The sequence below is a fragment of the Danio aesculapii genome, chromosome 19 (assembly GCF_903798145.1).
Source record: "Danio aesculapii chromosome 19, fDanAes4.1, whole genome shotgun sequence".
NCBI classification, from domain to species: Eukaryota; Metazoa; Chordata; class Actinopteri; order Cypriniformes; family Danionidae; genus Danio; species Danio aesculapii.
The window spans coordinates 25,380,256-25,397,053 of record NC_079453.1 but is presented as its reverse complement, the minus strand read 5'-3'; the positions used below and the strand labels follow the sequence as shown (position 1 = coordinate 25,397,053).

The window sequence follows — 16,798 nt, the reverse complement described above, 5'->3', positions numbered from 1 at the left end:
GTTGTGCATGAAAATTTCAGTAGATCAGCAGTTTCTGAAATATTCAGACCAGCCCGTCTGACACCAACAACCATGCCACATTCAAAGTCACTTAAATCACCTTTCTTCCCCATTCTGATGCTCGGTTTGAACCTCTGCAGATCGTCTTGACCATGTCTACATGCCTAAATGCATTGAGTTGCTGCCTTGTGATTGGCTGATTAGACATTTGCGTTAACGAGCAGTTGGACAGGTGTGCCTAATAAAGTGGCCAATAAGTGTATATTAAATTATAATAATACTGCACAACATTCAAAATCAATGTTAGTATTTTTAAATCCATATAATAAAGTTTCGTAACACAAATAGATGTGACAATGTCATAACCAAGGCCAGATGTGCTAATGTTGAAATGCTTGCGTTCCATTTCATCAGGTTGTTATTTTACGGTTGTTATCCTAGCACACCATCAAGTGTCATTCTGGCACAGTAAGCTGTTTCTGCAACGTGTGTTAAGGCAAACATAAAACCTGTGAAATTCATCTACACACAAACAGACTCGCACACATGTACTGTAGCCATGAGGTCTGGACAGTTTGTACGATATTAAACACTGTGACATTGTGACAATATTTATGGCAGTTTTTAAGCCTATTGTTGTCAAATATGTTTACATACATATTTTCTGATTAAGAGATAATTTAAGACATTTATTTAAAAGCTTCTGATTATGGTCCATATTGTGATTTATTTTGAAATAAATAAATAAATAAATTACATGCTTCCTCTTGCAATTTCTTAAGCTACATTTCTGTAATCACTTCCTAGCTTTTTGTATGTTTTATTTAGTACTTAACGTTAATACTTAACTTTAAATTATTATTTTTTAATTAAGTTTTAGTAATTGTACCCAGGGTGGCACGGTAGGCCAGTGGTTAGCACTGTCGTCATACAGCAAATAGGTCGCTGGTTCGAGTCCCGGCTCGGTCAGTTGGCATTTCTGTTTGGAGTCTCCCCATGTTGGTGTGGGTTTCCTACGGATGCTCCGGTTTCCCCCACAGACAAAAGACATGGAGTATAGGTGAATTGAATAAACTAAATTGGCCATAGGCAGCACAGTGGATAGCACAATCGCCTCACAGCAAGAAGGTTGCTGGTTCGAACCCTGGCTGGGTCAGTTGGCATTTGCGTGGGTTTCCTCCTGGTGCTCCGGTTTCTTCCACAAGTCCAAAGACATGTGGTATAGGTCAATTGGGTAAGCTAAATTGCCCGTAGTGTATGTGTGAAACATAAGCTGGATGAATTGGCGGTTCATTCCGCTGTGGCAACTAATAAAGGGTCTAAGCCAAAAAAAATGAAGTGACATTGGCTGTAGTGTATGTGTGTGAATGAGTGTGTATTGGTGTTTCCCTTTACTGGTTTGCAGCTGGAAGAGCATCTGCTGTGTAAAACATATGCTGGATAAGTTGGTGGTTCATTCCACTGTGGCGACCCCTGATGAATAAAGGGACTAAACCGAAGGAAAATGAATGAATGAATAATTGTACCCAGTTTTGACATGTATATAATTTTTTAAAAAGTGAATAAAATGTGATGCTTAAAAAAAAAATTGACTATATACACTTATTTCAGATTCTACTTTGACTGCATACAGAAGTTATTTTGTTATTTTATTATTTCAGTAATATAACACCATATTCCCTTAACTTCTTTGAGTCCTTAATGTCATTTACTTATCAGGGTTTCTGCAGGTTTCATCAAATCAAATTTAAGACTTAAAGACCTTTTTAGGACCACGAAGAATGAAAATGTAGACTTGTACAGGACTAAACGCTAAGGATTCTTTTTAATGGCCAAGCAGAAAAAAACATGTACTTGCCCCATTAAAAAAAACTAATTCTAATTAGTTATTTCAAACATTTATATTTTTTTATATATATTTAAACAATCTATCAAAACAAGCAGACCCTAGCTGTATACAAAAGCTCTTTAAAAACTAAATGTATGCACAATAGATTGTTATAATATTAGTTATGAATATAATTTGGCTAAAATTTTTATTTATGTATTGCTGATTATAGGATGCGTGTTGGTTCGATTGGGTAGCTTCACATTGATTCATTCATTTTCCTTTAGCTTAGTCACTGATTTATCAGAGGTTGCCACAACGGAATGAAGGCCAACTATTCCAGCATATGTTTTACGCTGCGGATGCCCTTCCAACCTCAACCCAGTACTGGGAAGGTATAAACAAAGGAAAATTACAACCTGTTTAAAATTATTTAAAGACCTACAAGACAATGTTTTTGTTTTTTGAAATTTAGGACTTTTTAAAACTCTGCGGTCACCCTGCTTATTTATTTATTTTTTCCTACACTTTTTGGATTCTTGTGTTTAATTGTTTTGTATATACAATGTAAAATGCTCTGTGTATCATACATTTGTAAATGAACATGGAAATGTATGCCCCCATGTTTATTTTTTACCCCAATTTCTGTTTAAAGAAAAGATTTTTTCAACACATTTCTAAATATAATAGTTTTAAAAACTAATTTCTCATCGCTGATTTATTTGATCTTTGCCATGATGACAGTAAGGGTGACGTGGTGGCGCAGTAGGTAGTGCTGTCACCTCACAGCATGAAGGTCGCTGGTTCGAGCCTTGGCTGGGTCAGTTGGCATTTCTGTGTGGAGTTTGCATGATCTCCCTATGTTCACGTGGGTTTCTTCCGGGTGCTCCGGTTTCCTCCACAAGTCCAAAGACATGCGGTACAGGTGAATTGGGTAAGCTAAAATTGTCCATAGTGTATGTGTGTGAATGAGAGTGTATGGGTGTTTCCCAGTGATGGATTGCAGCTGGAAGGGCATCCGCTGCATAAAACATGTGCTGGATAAGTTGGCGGTTCATTCTGCTGTGGCGACCCCAGATTAATAAAGGGAGTAAGCCGAAAATTGAATGAATGACAGTAAATAATATTTGACTAGATATTTTTCAAGACACTTCTATACAGCGTAAAGTGACATTTAAAGGCTTAATTAGGTTAATTAGGTTAACTAGGTAGGTTAGGGTAATTAGGCAAGTTTTTGTATAACGATGGTTTGTTCGAAAAAAAAAAAAATAGCGTATAGGGGCTAATAATTTTGTCCTTAAAATGTTTTTAAAACATGCTTTGATTCTAGCCAAAATAAAACAAATAAGACTTTCTCCAGAAGAAAAAATATTATCAGACATACTGTGAAAATTTCCTTGCTCTGTTAAACATCATTTGGGAAATATTTAAAAAAAGAAAAAAAAATTCAAAGGGGGTTTAATAATTCTGACTTTGACTGTATGTACAATCTTATTTAAAAATCCAAAATGTCATTCTTTAGAAGCTCACAACTCTCTGCATCTAATAATCCAAGGAATGATCTTTATTTGATGCCACTGAAAATCTATTTTTAGCACTTTCATACTCTCCAGTTGTGATCAAATCAGCTTCACGGCTCACTATTCAGACGACAGATAAAACGCTGGTTTTAAATCTACAAGAATGTAATACAGTATAAATCACAAATGTGCAATATATCACCCGGCTCTGAGACACGTGTTGACACTGATAAGCAGCGCTGGCTGTTCTGAGAGCTGTGGTATTGTGGCACACATACCTGGCTCTCTCGCTGGCGTCAGTGCGGTGCACATTACTGAGCTGCCCGAGGCAGAAGCGGTCACCTCCTGAGGGGTCCACATACCCGTCAATCGTCACCACCGGACAGCTGGACAGCACTTTAAACATCTCCCCCACCTGCACGTCCATCTCGAAATATGAGATCGAACACCAAAACTCAGGACCTGTGGACATAATGCATATTCAACTGTCAGTCTGATAGCAGAAATGAGGTTTATGTAGACAACTGTCATTCAAAATCGGGATTTTTAAGATTGCTTAGATTTTAGGAATTATCTTATGGTATTACCAAAATTGGGTAAAATACAGACAAACACAACCACTAATTAATTTTTTTAACCCAAAGATTGGGTTTGTCTATTTCTTACTCAAATTTGCATTGAAACAACTCAGCATTTTTAGATTGTAGGTTGAAAGTGGAACTCAACAGGTTTTAGTCCCTGCGAAATTCAAGCAAATGTGTGTGCAAAGAAATGCTTTGATAAACTCTAGAAGTTAAAAGTCTTCTATGCTTTATTCAATTTTTATTTGTACGCTGTACCTCCAATCATTAGTTTTTGTAATTTCTGTTATATTTTATTAATATTTATCTAATATTTCTTCATTTATAAATCAAACATTTGCCCTGAATTTCTAAATAGTGAAAAACGAATGCAATTGCCTTCCGCAATTACATGAACTCCTGTGAATAAAAAACAGGACCCCCTCTTCTCTCCTCCCCACCACACCACACGACAACCACCAAACAATATCCAATTCTAAGTGTGCCTCACACAAGTAAGTGGGCTTGACAAACCACCTGTAAAAAACGCTTTCTTTGTTGACACTTTAAATCAACACTTGCACCAGTTTTGTAAATTAACACCAAACACTTTCTTAAAGTCAATCTATACCTCTAAAAGAAAAAGAATTACATTTAAATAAAATCTTTGTGCATTTATGTTATATACATGGGTGAGTGAGCTTAACAAACTACCTGTAGAAACACACTTCTCTGTAATTAAAAAAAGAAAAACTCCCCCCTTGTAACTCTAGCAATTAATACTCTAAGCAGTAACAGTTGCTTCTTGTTGAATCACTAAATGCCTCATCAATTGTAAGCAAATTTGATAACTGAATAAATAAATTAATAAATGTCTTAGTATATAGCTAAGTTAGTTTTGAGTATATACTTTTAAATATATATACTTTTAAATATATATATATATATATATACACACACACACACACACACAAAATCAGGTCCATAAATATTGGGATGTCGACACAATTCTAACATTTTTGGCTCTTTACACCAACACAATGGATTTAAAATGAAACGGACAACATGCGCTTTAACTGCAAACTGTCAGCTTGCTTTAATTTGAGTGTTTTTACATCCAAATCAGGCGTGCCTCCCACTTGTTTATGGACCAAAAATAATTGACTCTTCGCTAAGCCCCGCCCTCCTTAGTTACTGTTGTTACGCCTGTCAAGCTTTCGTGCCTGGCTCATCTATTACAATATGTATGCGCCGGTGTCAGATATTGCCAGGGATAGATTGTCATTTTTGGCGAACAGGTGAGATATCAGAGAAAGCCAGACAAAAAAGAACTGTAGTATGCATTACATGGGTATATTCACTCCATAATACCCAACCGATTAGAAAATAACTTAATCAAAATTGAAGCTAGGTTAGCCTAGCCGCCTCATACGCTGACCATTCAATGGCTTAGTTCATGCAAAGCAGGAGAGGTGAAATTTACAAATAATCTAATAACAATAAATTAAACCGTGATTTTTCTATTTTAGCCAAAAAACCTGATAGACTAATTGTTGTGCAATGAAATATAGCTACTAACCGACGAGGAAGCACGCATGAACAGTGCTTCTACATAATTCATTCATAGAAAGAGCAGCCAGAAAGGCGAAATTGATGGATTTGTGCCGAATATTAGCATCACTGACCCATAACAATGTACAGTACCTATAACTGTCAGTATGTTTATGTGCTTTTTATACCGTTTCAATTCTAATTTGCAGTTGAGTGGAAAAAATAAATAAATTGAAATGCAAATCAAAGTATTTATAGCAGAAGTGAACAGATTTTCTCTACCAGCAAATATTAATCCAACACCCAATATAAAAGCAGACACTAACCCACTATAATGTCGTCACCAATGACTAAATCTCCAAAAGACAGACTAAAACATCAGTGAATTGTAGCTCTGACATTGGCATGGGGGTAAAATTGACTGAAAAACAGCTGCGGGTGAAGTATATTGATCGAAAGTGCTCAGTTTGTGATCACATCTCGGTTTTGTTCTGTTGAAATGTAATTTCAAATATTCGTAGCTTGAAACAGATGGAAATATGACTGCTATTGGTATTACTACTATTGAGAGGGCTTAAACCGAGCAGTGCTCATAATACAGAAAAAAAAGAAAAAGACAGCTGGGAAACATAACCTGCTTTGCATTTTTGTAAGATGCACAGTTTAGATGTTTTTAGGGTAAGAGGTGTGTAAGTTATTGCCGTCTATCACTGAATGTGTCAGGAATATCGAAAACAAAACCAACTTAATCCCACTCTTTTAGCACCCCTCACAGAGCTTGACCCACGCTGGCATTTCTCCCCTTGGGTTTTAGGCTTTGAAAAGAGAAAAACATTTCATCAACCCGTTCAAACTTTTAGGATACCAGGTATCGGATTTGCACAATCCATATGGACAACACTTTGGCTTGTTTCCCTCGCTCGATGCTTGACTGACCTCCTGCGCGTAGCTACAGTAGCTAAGCCATGATTGGTGTGTGGTGGTTTTTGGATGTGGCTTAGCGAAGGGTCAATTGGACAATTGGCTTCTCAGCTGTTCCATGGCCAGGTGTGTGTTATTCCCTCATTATCCCAATTACAATGAGCAGATAAAAGGTCCAAAGTTCATTTCAAGTGTGAATTTACAGAAATGGTGCAATATCGTGATATATACTGCTATCTGGATATGAGATATGATTTGAGTTTTTTTGTCATGTCGACTACCCCTATCCCAAAAGTTTAAATGGTAGTGCATGTTTATAATAAGAGGATTTTATAATAAGTATTAACCTGGATGATTGGAGACTGGAGGGGGGAAAGATGCTGAACTGTGATGTTGAGACCCTGAGAAAGAGAGAAATAATAACAGATTCGATCAGTTAATTTTATTCACATACACGCACATTTAAAGTTAAATGATAGGAGTAAGGTTTTCCATGAACTTACAGAAGTGCGGGTGGTGGAGAGGAGGTTGGTGGCCACGTCCATTTTGCTGGGGTCCTACAGGAGTGTAGGAGGCTGTGCTGCTGCCTGTCCAGGTTGCTGCAGCGATTTAGAGATTGGAAATATTTAGCATATAAAACAGTGAAGAGGCTTTTGTTATGAGATCATAACACCTAACAGGCGTGACACGACAAGCTTCCAGAGACAAGTATTTTATCTTTATCTATACTGATAGAGAAAATACTGTAGAGCAAGCCAAAATCACAGCCAGATGAAGCATATTTGATGTTAAATATACACCAATTAGATTTTAGTTAGTGGTGTCACAAAAATAGAAACCAGTTTTTATTGCTATCTAGAACTGGCAAAAATATAAAACATAAGTAATTAAAAAGATAAAAACCACATTTAAATAAAATCTATAGTATGAATAAAACAAATAGAAATATCAAACTAGTTTAAATAAGCTTAAAGTGAAGAACTTAATTTATTTAAACTGAAGAAAATAACTAATTAAAGCTAAATATAAATAAACAATGAATAAAAGACAAAAGAACAAAACACAACCATTCATTCATTTTCTTTTCGGCTTAGTCCCTTTATTAATCCGGTGTCGCCACAGCGGAATGATCCGCCAACTTATCCAGCACATGTTTTACGCAGCAGATGCCCTTCCAGCCACAACCCATCTCTGGGAAACATCCATAGACACTCACTCGCACTCGTACACTACGGACAATTTAGCCTACCCAATTCACCTATACCGCATGTCTTTGGACTGTGGGGGAAACCGGAGCACCCGGAGAAAACCAAAGCGAACGCAGGGAGAACATGCAAACTCCACACAGAAATGCCAACTGACACAGCCGAGGCTCGAACCAGCGACCTTCTTGCTGTTAGGCGACAGCACTACCTACTGCGTCGCCCAAAACACAACCAGTAAAACTTAACTAAAATTTAAATTGAACAAAAATAAAAGGTTTTTAAAATATCCAAAATTATATGAGCTAAAAACAAACAAAATAAACCAAAGAACTGTAAAAAAGCTCAAATAAATCAAGTTTAAAATGGTAGGTGGAAAAATTTGATGTGTTGCCTTGTCAACTAAAGTTTAAGTACTAAACTAAACACAACCAAAACAAAAACATTCAAGCTAAAGAGAAAAAGGTCAATATAAAGCTAAATAAGACAAAACAAAAGCACAAAGCTACATAAAAAATATCCAAAATTCAAACAATGAAAATATAAAAACCTTCTACTGAGATGTAACATTTATTTAACATTCCAAAAACACATCAAATGAAATAAATTGAAGTACTAAACTTAATAAAATACTAATAATAGTATACATATTAAAAATAAACAAAATCAGCATTATGACAGGCTAAAATAATTAGTGTTGTTGTTGCTTTGTTCTCTGTGTAATACTGACTGTGAAAGGAGCCTTGCGTCTGGGAGTGTTTGGAGCTGTTGTAGCCATTCTGGTTGGGTGGAGGTTGTGGCGGGACAGGGGTCTGTGGGGGTCCATGTGTTGGGGTTGAGGGGGGAGGGGTAGGGGTCATGACTTGACCCTGAGGAGACGCTATCTGTAGTAAGCCTTCACCATGACCTCCCTGCATCGGCATCATAGAGCCTGAAGCTGAAAGACAAGAGGGTTTATGAGACACTTGCAGTCTTCAAAACCTATAAACTATACACTGTATAGTGCACTTAAAACATTTTATAGAGCCGAGTGAACTACTATATGACCTACAATCGTTCACTACACTAAAACAGGACCATGATTTTAAATCAGTATCAAACAGTAAAATGTTAAAGAGAAAATCAAAAAACTTGTTTTGTTACCTGGCTAAAAGTAAGGGCCCTATCATACACCCGGCGCAATAGTTGTTTGCTAGTTTTAACTTTGCAGCAAGAGTCGTTTTGACGTTTTGCGCCACGCTGTTTAAATAGCAAATGCATTTGCGCTTATATGTGCGCCCATAGGCGTTCTGGTCTAAAAAAGGAGGCGTATTAAGGTGCATTTCTGGCACGTTGCTATTTTGAGGAGCTTAAATAGAAGGTTTAAATAGATCAGATCAAAGCTGGTCTATTGTCCAGCGCAGAGTGCGTTAGTTGTGCACCTCGCTTACACATTGCTTAATACAGACAGGGTGTACAGCAATACGTAAATATCTTTACAAATGAAAAATAATTAAAATATTAGATTATATAATAAGGATATATAGCCTATAGGATATAAATATAAAGGATTAAAATATTACAAAACATATTATTTTCTAGCCTATATAAATATAAAAACCAAACTTTCATGCCTTCTTCATCTCGGGGGGCTTTTTCAATTCATTCATAACAATTTGCTTTTGTATAATGATATTGTTATTAGCAGTATTATTTATTATATGCATAGTTATATTTGTTTTATTAAAAACAAGCTTAGAATTGCCCACCTGTCAGGTTTTAGACCATATGGGGCATAGCATGTGTATTTGGAAATAAGTGTTGTTTGACCACATTTCGTTATTATTGTTCATTTATTCGTTTGCTGAAAATTAGAACTGAATTTAGAAATAGTTTTGAAACAAATATTTGCGCTTAACAAACGAAATTAATTATTTATAGGCTAATTGATGTCTGTGCGTACAAGGTTTCACAATGGACTCTTAAAGGGAATGGGAGATGAGACTCTGATTGGTTTATTCTCAAAACACACCTATAACTTATTAAGAAAATAAGCTCAACCCTTTTAGACCATGCGCCACGGCGCAAAGCGGATTTTTCCGTCCTTAAAATAGCAAAAGTGGATTCCGACACGCCCTAATTGCTTTTGCGCCCTGCGCTTTGTACTTTGCACATGGATCGTCAAAATAGAGCCCTAAGTTTCCATACAATATACGGTGAATAACTGTAAATTGAGTTTCCCAGAATTCCCTGCATGACACTTCTATTGTTATGTTTTGCTGACATTGCTGTGATTTTTTTATTTTTTTTTTTAACTAGTTAATTGGCTCATCATGTGACGATCACATCAACACCTGCTTCTGGTGACGTTTTGTGTATATCACAAAAGGTACAAAGTAGATGTTAATATACTTCAAAACATTAGGGTACTAACATTGTTTAAATGAATGAAATACAGTATTTTACTGTAAATTAAGAAATGCCTCTACCATATTTTTGAATGGTGAAATTCTGGCAACCACAGGTGCCAGTTTATTTATGTAAATAAAATGTTATAATTCCTTCCATTTATATAGCGTTTTTTCTAGACACTCAGGGCACTTTACACAATAGGAATCTCTTCATCCACCATCAGTGTGCAGCATTTACCTCGATGACGCGATGGCAGCACACCACACACCAGCTGATTGGTGTAGAGGAGAAAGAGTGATAAAACCCCTACTCTTTTTTTGAAGGACATCCTGAGATTTTTGTCATCCACAGAAAATCAGCACCTCAGTTTAACGTCTTATCCAAAAGACGGTGCACACTGAGCAGTATAGAGTCCCCTTCACTATACTGGGGCATTAGGACAGATACAGTCCGCAGGTTGAGCGCCCCCTTTTGGCCTCACTAACACCACTTCCGACAGCAACCTAGCTTTCCCATGTGGTCTCCCATCCAGATACTGACCAGGCGCAGCCGGGCCTAGCTTCAGTCGGCGACCATGTGAGAGTTGCAGAGAGCTAGCTGCCAGCAATGGTAAAATTAAGGATGTTCTTTCAAATTAATTTTTTCTGAAAGACTAGCGGCACTTGTTAACCGAGCATGAACCATTAATCAACAAAACTACTTTAAATTGAAATGATTTTAGTGTTTACAGAGTCAGTTTCGTTTTTGTAGGTTGTGTGTGTGTCTGTCTGTGTGTGTGTGTGTGTGTGTGCGTGTGTGCGTGTGTGCGTGTCTATACAAATGCAAACAAATCCTTTACAAGTTTTGAATGATGTCTTACTCTTGTGCATATGTATGACCAAAATTAATGAATACTTCATTTAATAAGTTTTAAGGATTTACAATCCACATGATCACTCAATGAATTAAACTGCATTTTGGTAGCTAATTCTTATATTATTTTGATTAATCAACATTTCATTGTACTCATATACTATGTTAAATTTACATATCATTCATTCATTCATTCATTTTCTTTTCGGCTTAGTCCCTTTATTAATCAGGGGTTAAATTTACATATTTTATGACCAAAAATATGTTTTTATTTTCAAATGTAATTAAAATTTAAACTACAAGCATGCCAAGCAGGTGTTTTTGTACTCTTTGTTATCAAAAAATACAATAAATAAGACAAATGAACGCTGATGTTCAATTCATAAAAATTAAACAAGTAAATATTGCATTGATTGGTTGGTGTAATGTTCATGATGACACTGTCAACAACAAACACTCTCTGAATTTGCACATGTTATTTCCCTTTGTTCTAATGAAGTTCACTTAACAGATGTGCACTATTTAGTGGGGAGGGGAAGGTTCATGGAAAAAAAACCCCATTCAATTCTCTTGTCATGGTTCGGTTCACTTTTTTCTAATTATTTGATGGGGAAGCAAGTGTTTTGGTATCTGACAGGAATATGTGATCCCAAAGTATAGATTTTTATCCTCACCTCCAGCCCTTACTCAGTGAAGGTGCATTCCAGCCGCTTTAAGCAGTTTGATGGTTTGTTACTATTGTCTTTTCTGTTCCATCACGGTTTAACTTTGTTCGTTTCTCCAGAGTTTACAGCATCTCTTTTACAGCTAATGCTGCAAACTAGCATGCTTTAGGTTATATCAGTTTATATAGCAGTGCAAGATGCAGCAGAAACTCAATACTCGTGCACATCATTTCTCTCTCAGCTCACAAATGCTTTTTTAATTCAACATGTTCTTGCACTGCAACATGTAAGCAATATGAAATGCATGTAGCTTAAAGTCAGAATACCCCTATCTAACAGTCAGCTAAGTCTAAAGTGAAAGTAGACATTCGAGGAAGAAGTAATGCACTGTTGTCATTACCATTAATCAACAACAAAAGACCAAAAAAAAATAAAACTCTAGCTGAAATTAGAAGATGGCCTTGAGAATAACGTTTTTTTTTACATACTGTAAATGGTAGATTATAAAAGTGCATTTAATGCTGATGTCTGGTATTTCTAAATAGTACAGTGTGCGTGTAATTGTAAGTGTTACAATAGTGGATTTTTTTACAATGTAAACCAAATCAACCATAACCACAGTACTATGATAAAACAGAACTGACAATTTGTGTGAAGCGTTCCTACCCTACTATATAGTGATTAGTGAATGAGTGAACAGGTGATGCAGCGTATGATAGCAAGTACACAACTCTCAGTGTCTTTTCTCTTACCGGTGGGTGAGAGGGGCATGTTGGAGTAGAGGGTGACTGGTGGTGGTGCACGGGGGCCTTCTGAAGGCAGCTGTAGGGGAGGCAGCGGCTGGCCATAGTGGTCCGGAGGAGGGAGCTTCATCGCCCCCTGGTGGTCCTGCTGGGGAGGCAGGCCTGGGGGAACATCCATCTGAATGCAGTCGTGGCTGTACTCTTCCTTTATCAGTCTGCCTGTGGGACCTAGACACCAGCCAGAGGACATGTGTGTTTGTAAAACAGTAATAAATTAAATCATGAATTGCATATATGATATTTAGCTATAAAAAATACATTTATAAAATGTTTAATGAAAGGTGTCAACACTGAACTTAATGAAAAAAATTGAGGATGATATTTGGGAAAACATATGTTCAGAAGCTCATAAGGGGATCAACAGCCATAACTGGAAAGAGTTTGACTGGAAAACAAAAATTAGGTTTTTTAGAACACCATTGATGGTCTCCAAATATACTAACCGTCCACAGTCAGAGGAATGCTGGAGGGGTTGCGGAAATGTGGGTAATCACGCACATATATTTTGGGAATGTCCGAAGATACTTGCATTTTGGCAAGGGGTAAAGATTGAGATAATGAAAATTATGCAGGTAGATCTACCTTTTACTCCCCTGTTTTTCTTGCTTGAAGGGATACCCCAGGATATATATAATAAAAACCAGAGATATATACTACATATACTTTTACTAAGTGCAAGAAAGACCATAACAATAAATTGGATGAAGCCACACCCTCCAACAATAGTACAGTGGATAGAAAAACTTGAATGTATATATAGAATGGAGTATATGACTGCTCAACTTCAACTAAAACTGGATATTTTTAAACAAAGATGGGCACCTGTTACGTTGTATCTGAATAGGACATAGTATTTCTAGCTCCTCTGAAACTGAAAATATTGTATGTTTTTTTTTTTTTTTTTAAATAATCGCTGCTGTCACTGAGTGTTCTGTTCTGTAAAATGTTTTAATGTATAAAAATAAAGTTCAAAAAAAAAAAAAAAAAAAAAGGTGTCTACACTTTTTAAAAAAGAATAATTTTAACAAAACATAGAAATGTTGCCTTAGCTATTTTAAATACAGAGATTTAAGCGAATGTGCGAACATTGATATAGAGAAAACATACAGCTAAATAGAAATATTAAAATGAATAAGAAACTTTACCAAAAGATAAAAACTACCAACACTCAAAATTAAAAATCTAAATAAACACGACAAAAGCACAAAATAAAACAAACCTCTATGACTATATTTAAAATGAAATATTGAAATTGAAATTAAGCTAAAATAAAATAGCTAAATATTAGAAAACAAACGTCAAAATATAGAACAAAATAAAAATATGGAAATGTTCCCTTGGTTACCAGCTTAAGCAAACTCTGCTAAAAAAAATGTATTGCTGATATTTCTAACTTTTTCTGACTCTGTTCATTAATAAAACTCTTAAATAAATATATATAATTATACAGCAGTTCTGTCTGGTTCTTAAATCTGATTGGCTGATAGCAGTGCAATATTCCGCAAATAACAGCAATCCTACATCCTCTCACTCTTTACCCTTGTCTATTACTCCGCCCACATACAGAAACAAGCAGAGGACACTCTACAGTTTGACAAATATTACTGCTGTTGGACAACATTATGTACTTTTAAGTGAATGTAGTTGTTTAGATTGCAACTATGTAGTTTATTTATAAGGATAGTGCCCATTTTAAATATTTATAATTTCGAAGCATTCGATTCAGTGCATCGGCTGGCATCAGCCTGTCTGAGCAGACCAAAGAAAGTGACGGTTGACGTTCTGCCACAAGATGGTGACAGAGACTGCATAACAAGTGCCCAGCGGAGAAAAACAGCATTTTCTTAGCGCAAGTTTCAAACTACAGCTGAACAAATCATTACAAATCAAGTAAGTGACATTCTGAGTCGATCTCTCCTTTTGTAGTGCTGTATTTATACCACAGAATACGGTAGTGTTTGCTTGGCTCTGGCTTTTTTCACGGTTAATTATTGTGAAACCCCAATTGCAACAAAGAAATACTAGGAAATATCTGTAGATTGATGGCATTTCATGCCGTTCAGCCTTATAATCTCAAAATGTGTGCAAAAATCACTTGTTTTGTCATCAGTTTAGACATTACACTGGAAAAGCAGTCAAATACTAGCTCTAAAGTCATGTTATAGTGAAGTAGCAATGGTTTATGCTGTTCTGACATCAGTTGCAGATGTGAAGGAATAGCAGAAGAAAGTAGTTTCTTGTACAAAAGGATTTTTGAAACTCTCTGTGTTTGATTTTCTTTATTATATACACGATTATGTCGTCAAACTGTCATATAAACGCAATATCACACGAGTCGCAGTGCGATGTGGCTGTATTTCGTCACTGTTGGGGGGGCACTAAGGCACTCAGCCTGCGGCCTCGAGCCAATGCACCCCTCCCACCAGTGCTGATATACAGCCATATCACACTGCTACTCGTGATTTTGCTCATATATACACATTTAAGAATACACTTTTAATTTAGAATTCATGAATTTAATATATGCTTTAATTTAGATCCAAATGTTGTGTACTCGCATAACTTGATTATCAAGAAATAAATATTATCATAGAATGAGTTCTGTGCAAGGATCATGTTTCAAAAACAAACAAATATAGATAGATAGATAGATAGATAGATAGATAGATAGATAGATAGATAGATAGATAGATAGATAGATAGATAGATAGATAGATAGATAGATAGATAGATAGATAGATAGATAGATATGAAAAATGAATAAATATGTGAAAACTTACCCGTGTTTTGAAGACTGAGACCAACTTAAGTTGAGAGGAAAAGAAGCAAAAAAGCAAAACTTAATCAACTGAACAAGCAAGTTTTCCATGCACTGTTTTTTGAAATTGTGAGACACTGTAAGATATAGAAGCGTGTGGTCTTCAGGGTGATGAATAAAAGAGCAGCAGACTCACCGATGCCTGGTGACACCACTCTCTCATAATGGTAAGGGTTGACACAGACATTATCGTATTTGAGGTCAAATGCATACTGGCAGAATTTCACATGCTTCAGCTCATTCTTGTGAAGGTCAGGCCAGCGCCACAAACGTGCGTAGATTACATGAGGAAAACCTTTACGACCCGCAACCTACAGAAAGACAAAAATGACAAGGAAAAAGAAGTTAACGAGGAGTACAACATAATGTGATATGATAAATAATGCAAAAAAAAAATCCTGTCAATCAGTCATAAGTCCATTTCTAAATGTAAAAATGACAACTCAGTTTCCTAAAATCCCATAAATTATGCCTGATGAAGGTCTCATAATTAAAATGTGGCATTAAAACAAGATTTCATTTATGTTCAAATGTTTCAAAAATAAATACAAAATCATTAATAAAGATTTATTGTTGGATAAAGCATTTAGCGCATCGATGGATTTGTTCTTCAGTGTTTGGACTTTCAGCAGTGAAAATTAAACCACACTGAAATAAACTAAACAGAACTTCAACTCTGAAAACTCTGTGAACTGCCACTAATTCACTTTACTAGAACATCTATGTTAGGCTGCTTTGACACAATCTACATTGTAAAAGCAATCAAGAAATAAAGATTAACTTCATTCTTTTCTAAACAAACAATTAACTCCAGTTATTTTTATAAATGACTGGAAATTCAATTTAATCCAATTTATTGGCTAAAATTTGATTTGGTTTGGTTTAAATGAAACAGTTTTTGTATTTCTCAATAACTGAAACAAATGCCCTAAAAACTAGCTTACATTATTATCCATTACTAAATTCCACAATCAGAGCAGTGTCTAAGCATTATTTATATACTAATATAATATATGCTTTATTTTTATGTTTTCTGTTGTCATTTTAATTTTCAGTACAGGTTCTAGTAACTTTCTGTGCTTTTGTTTTTTAATTATGTTCTTGCTTTTTAAGCATTTCTATTTGGATTTACTTTCTTTTTCTTCAGTTTGAGTAACCTCAACTTGATTTCAGTTACTTGCCAAGAGAACTCTAAAGAGCACCTATTTGACCCCTTTTACAAGATGTAAGATAAGTTTTTGGTGTCACCAGAACGTGTCTGTAAAGTTTCAGCTCAAAATACCCATCAGATATTATATTATAGACTCCAGAATATGCCCGTTTTAATGTCTGAATACATTGTAGTTGTTTTTGTGGCCTGTGTCTTTAAATAAAAATGAGCTGCTTCTCCCCACCCACTGTTCCCACATGCATGTCAACTTCTCATCATGTATTAGATCAGATAAACATGGATGAAGCTAAAATAAGGTCACTAGTCAAAAATACCAAGTAAGTTTATGTACTTGTGTACTAACTGATGTATTTGTGGTGGAGTTTATTCAAGCCTTTCTGAAATGATGAGTCCCACACAAATGCCATTTGCAGTACACACACATATTAGCATTTACTGACACCATTACTGATTACAGCAGTTAAGAATTACATATCGATTTTACTGTCTTTATTACAAACATGGTTTACTTTAAAA

At 35.8% G+C, this 16,798-nt stretch overlaps 1 protein-coding gene across 2 annotated transcripts in view; it reads right to left on the bottom strand.

The window, feature by feature from the left end:
* The window catches only part of smad10a (SMAD family member 10a), a 65,216-nt gene that overhangs the window by 23,415 nt on the left and 25,003 nt on the right, over positions 1–16,798 (bottom strand). For both annotated transcript variants that reach the window (XM_056479261.1, XM_056479259.1), the window contains exons 3-9: positions 15,248–15,422; positions 15,074–15,097; positions 12,243–12,461; positions 8,313–8,519; positions 6,884–6,979; positions 6,728–6,781; positions 3,627–3,810 (exon numbers count right to left, since the gene is read on the bottom strand). In XM_056479261.1, the coding sequence (XP_056335236.1) occupies positions 3,627–3,810; positions 6,728–6,781; positions 6,884–6,979; positions 8,313–8,519; positions 12,243–12,461; positions 15,074–15,097; positions 15,248–15,422 (959 nt within the window). The remainder of the gene's footprint in view (positions 1–3,626; positions 3,811–6,727; positions 6,782–6,883; positions 6,980–8,312; positions 8,520–12,242; positions 12,462–15,073; positions 15,098–15,247; positions 15,423–16,798) is intronic.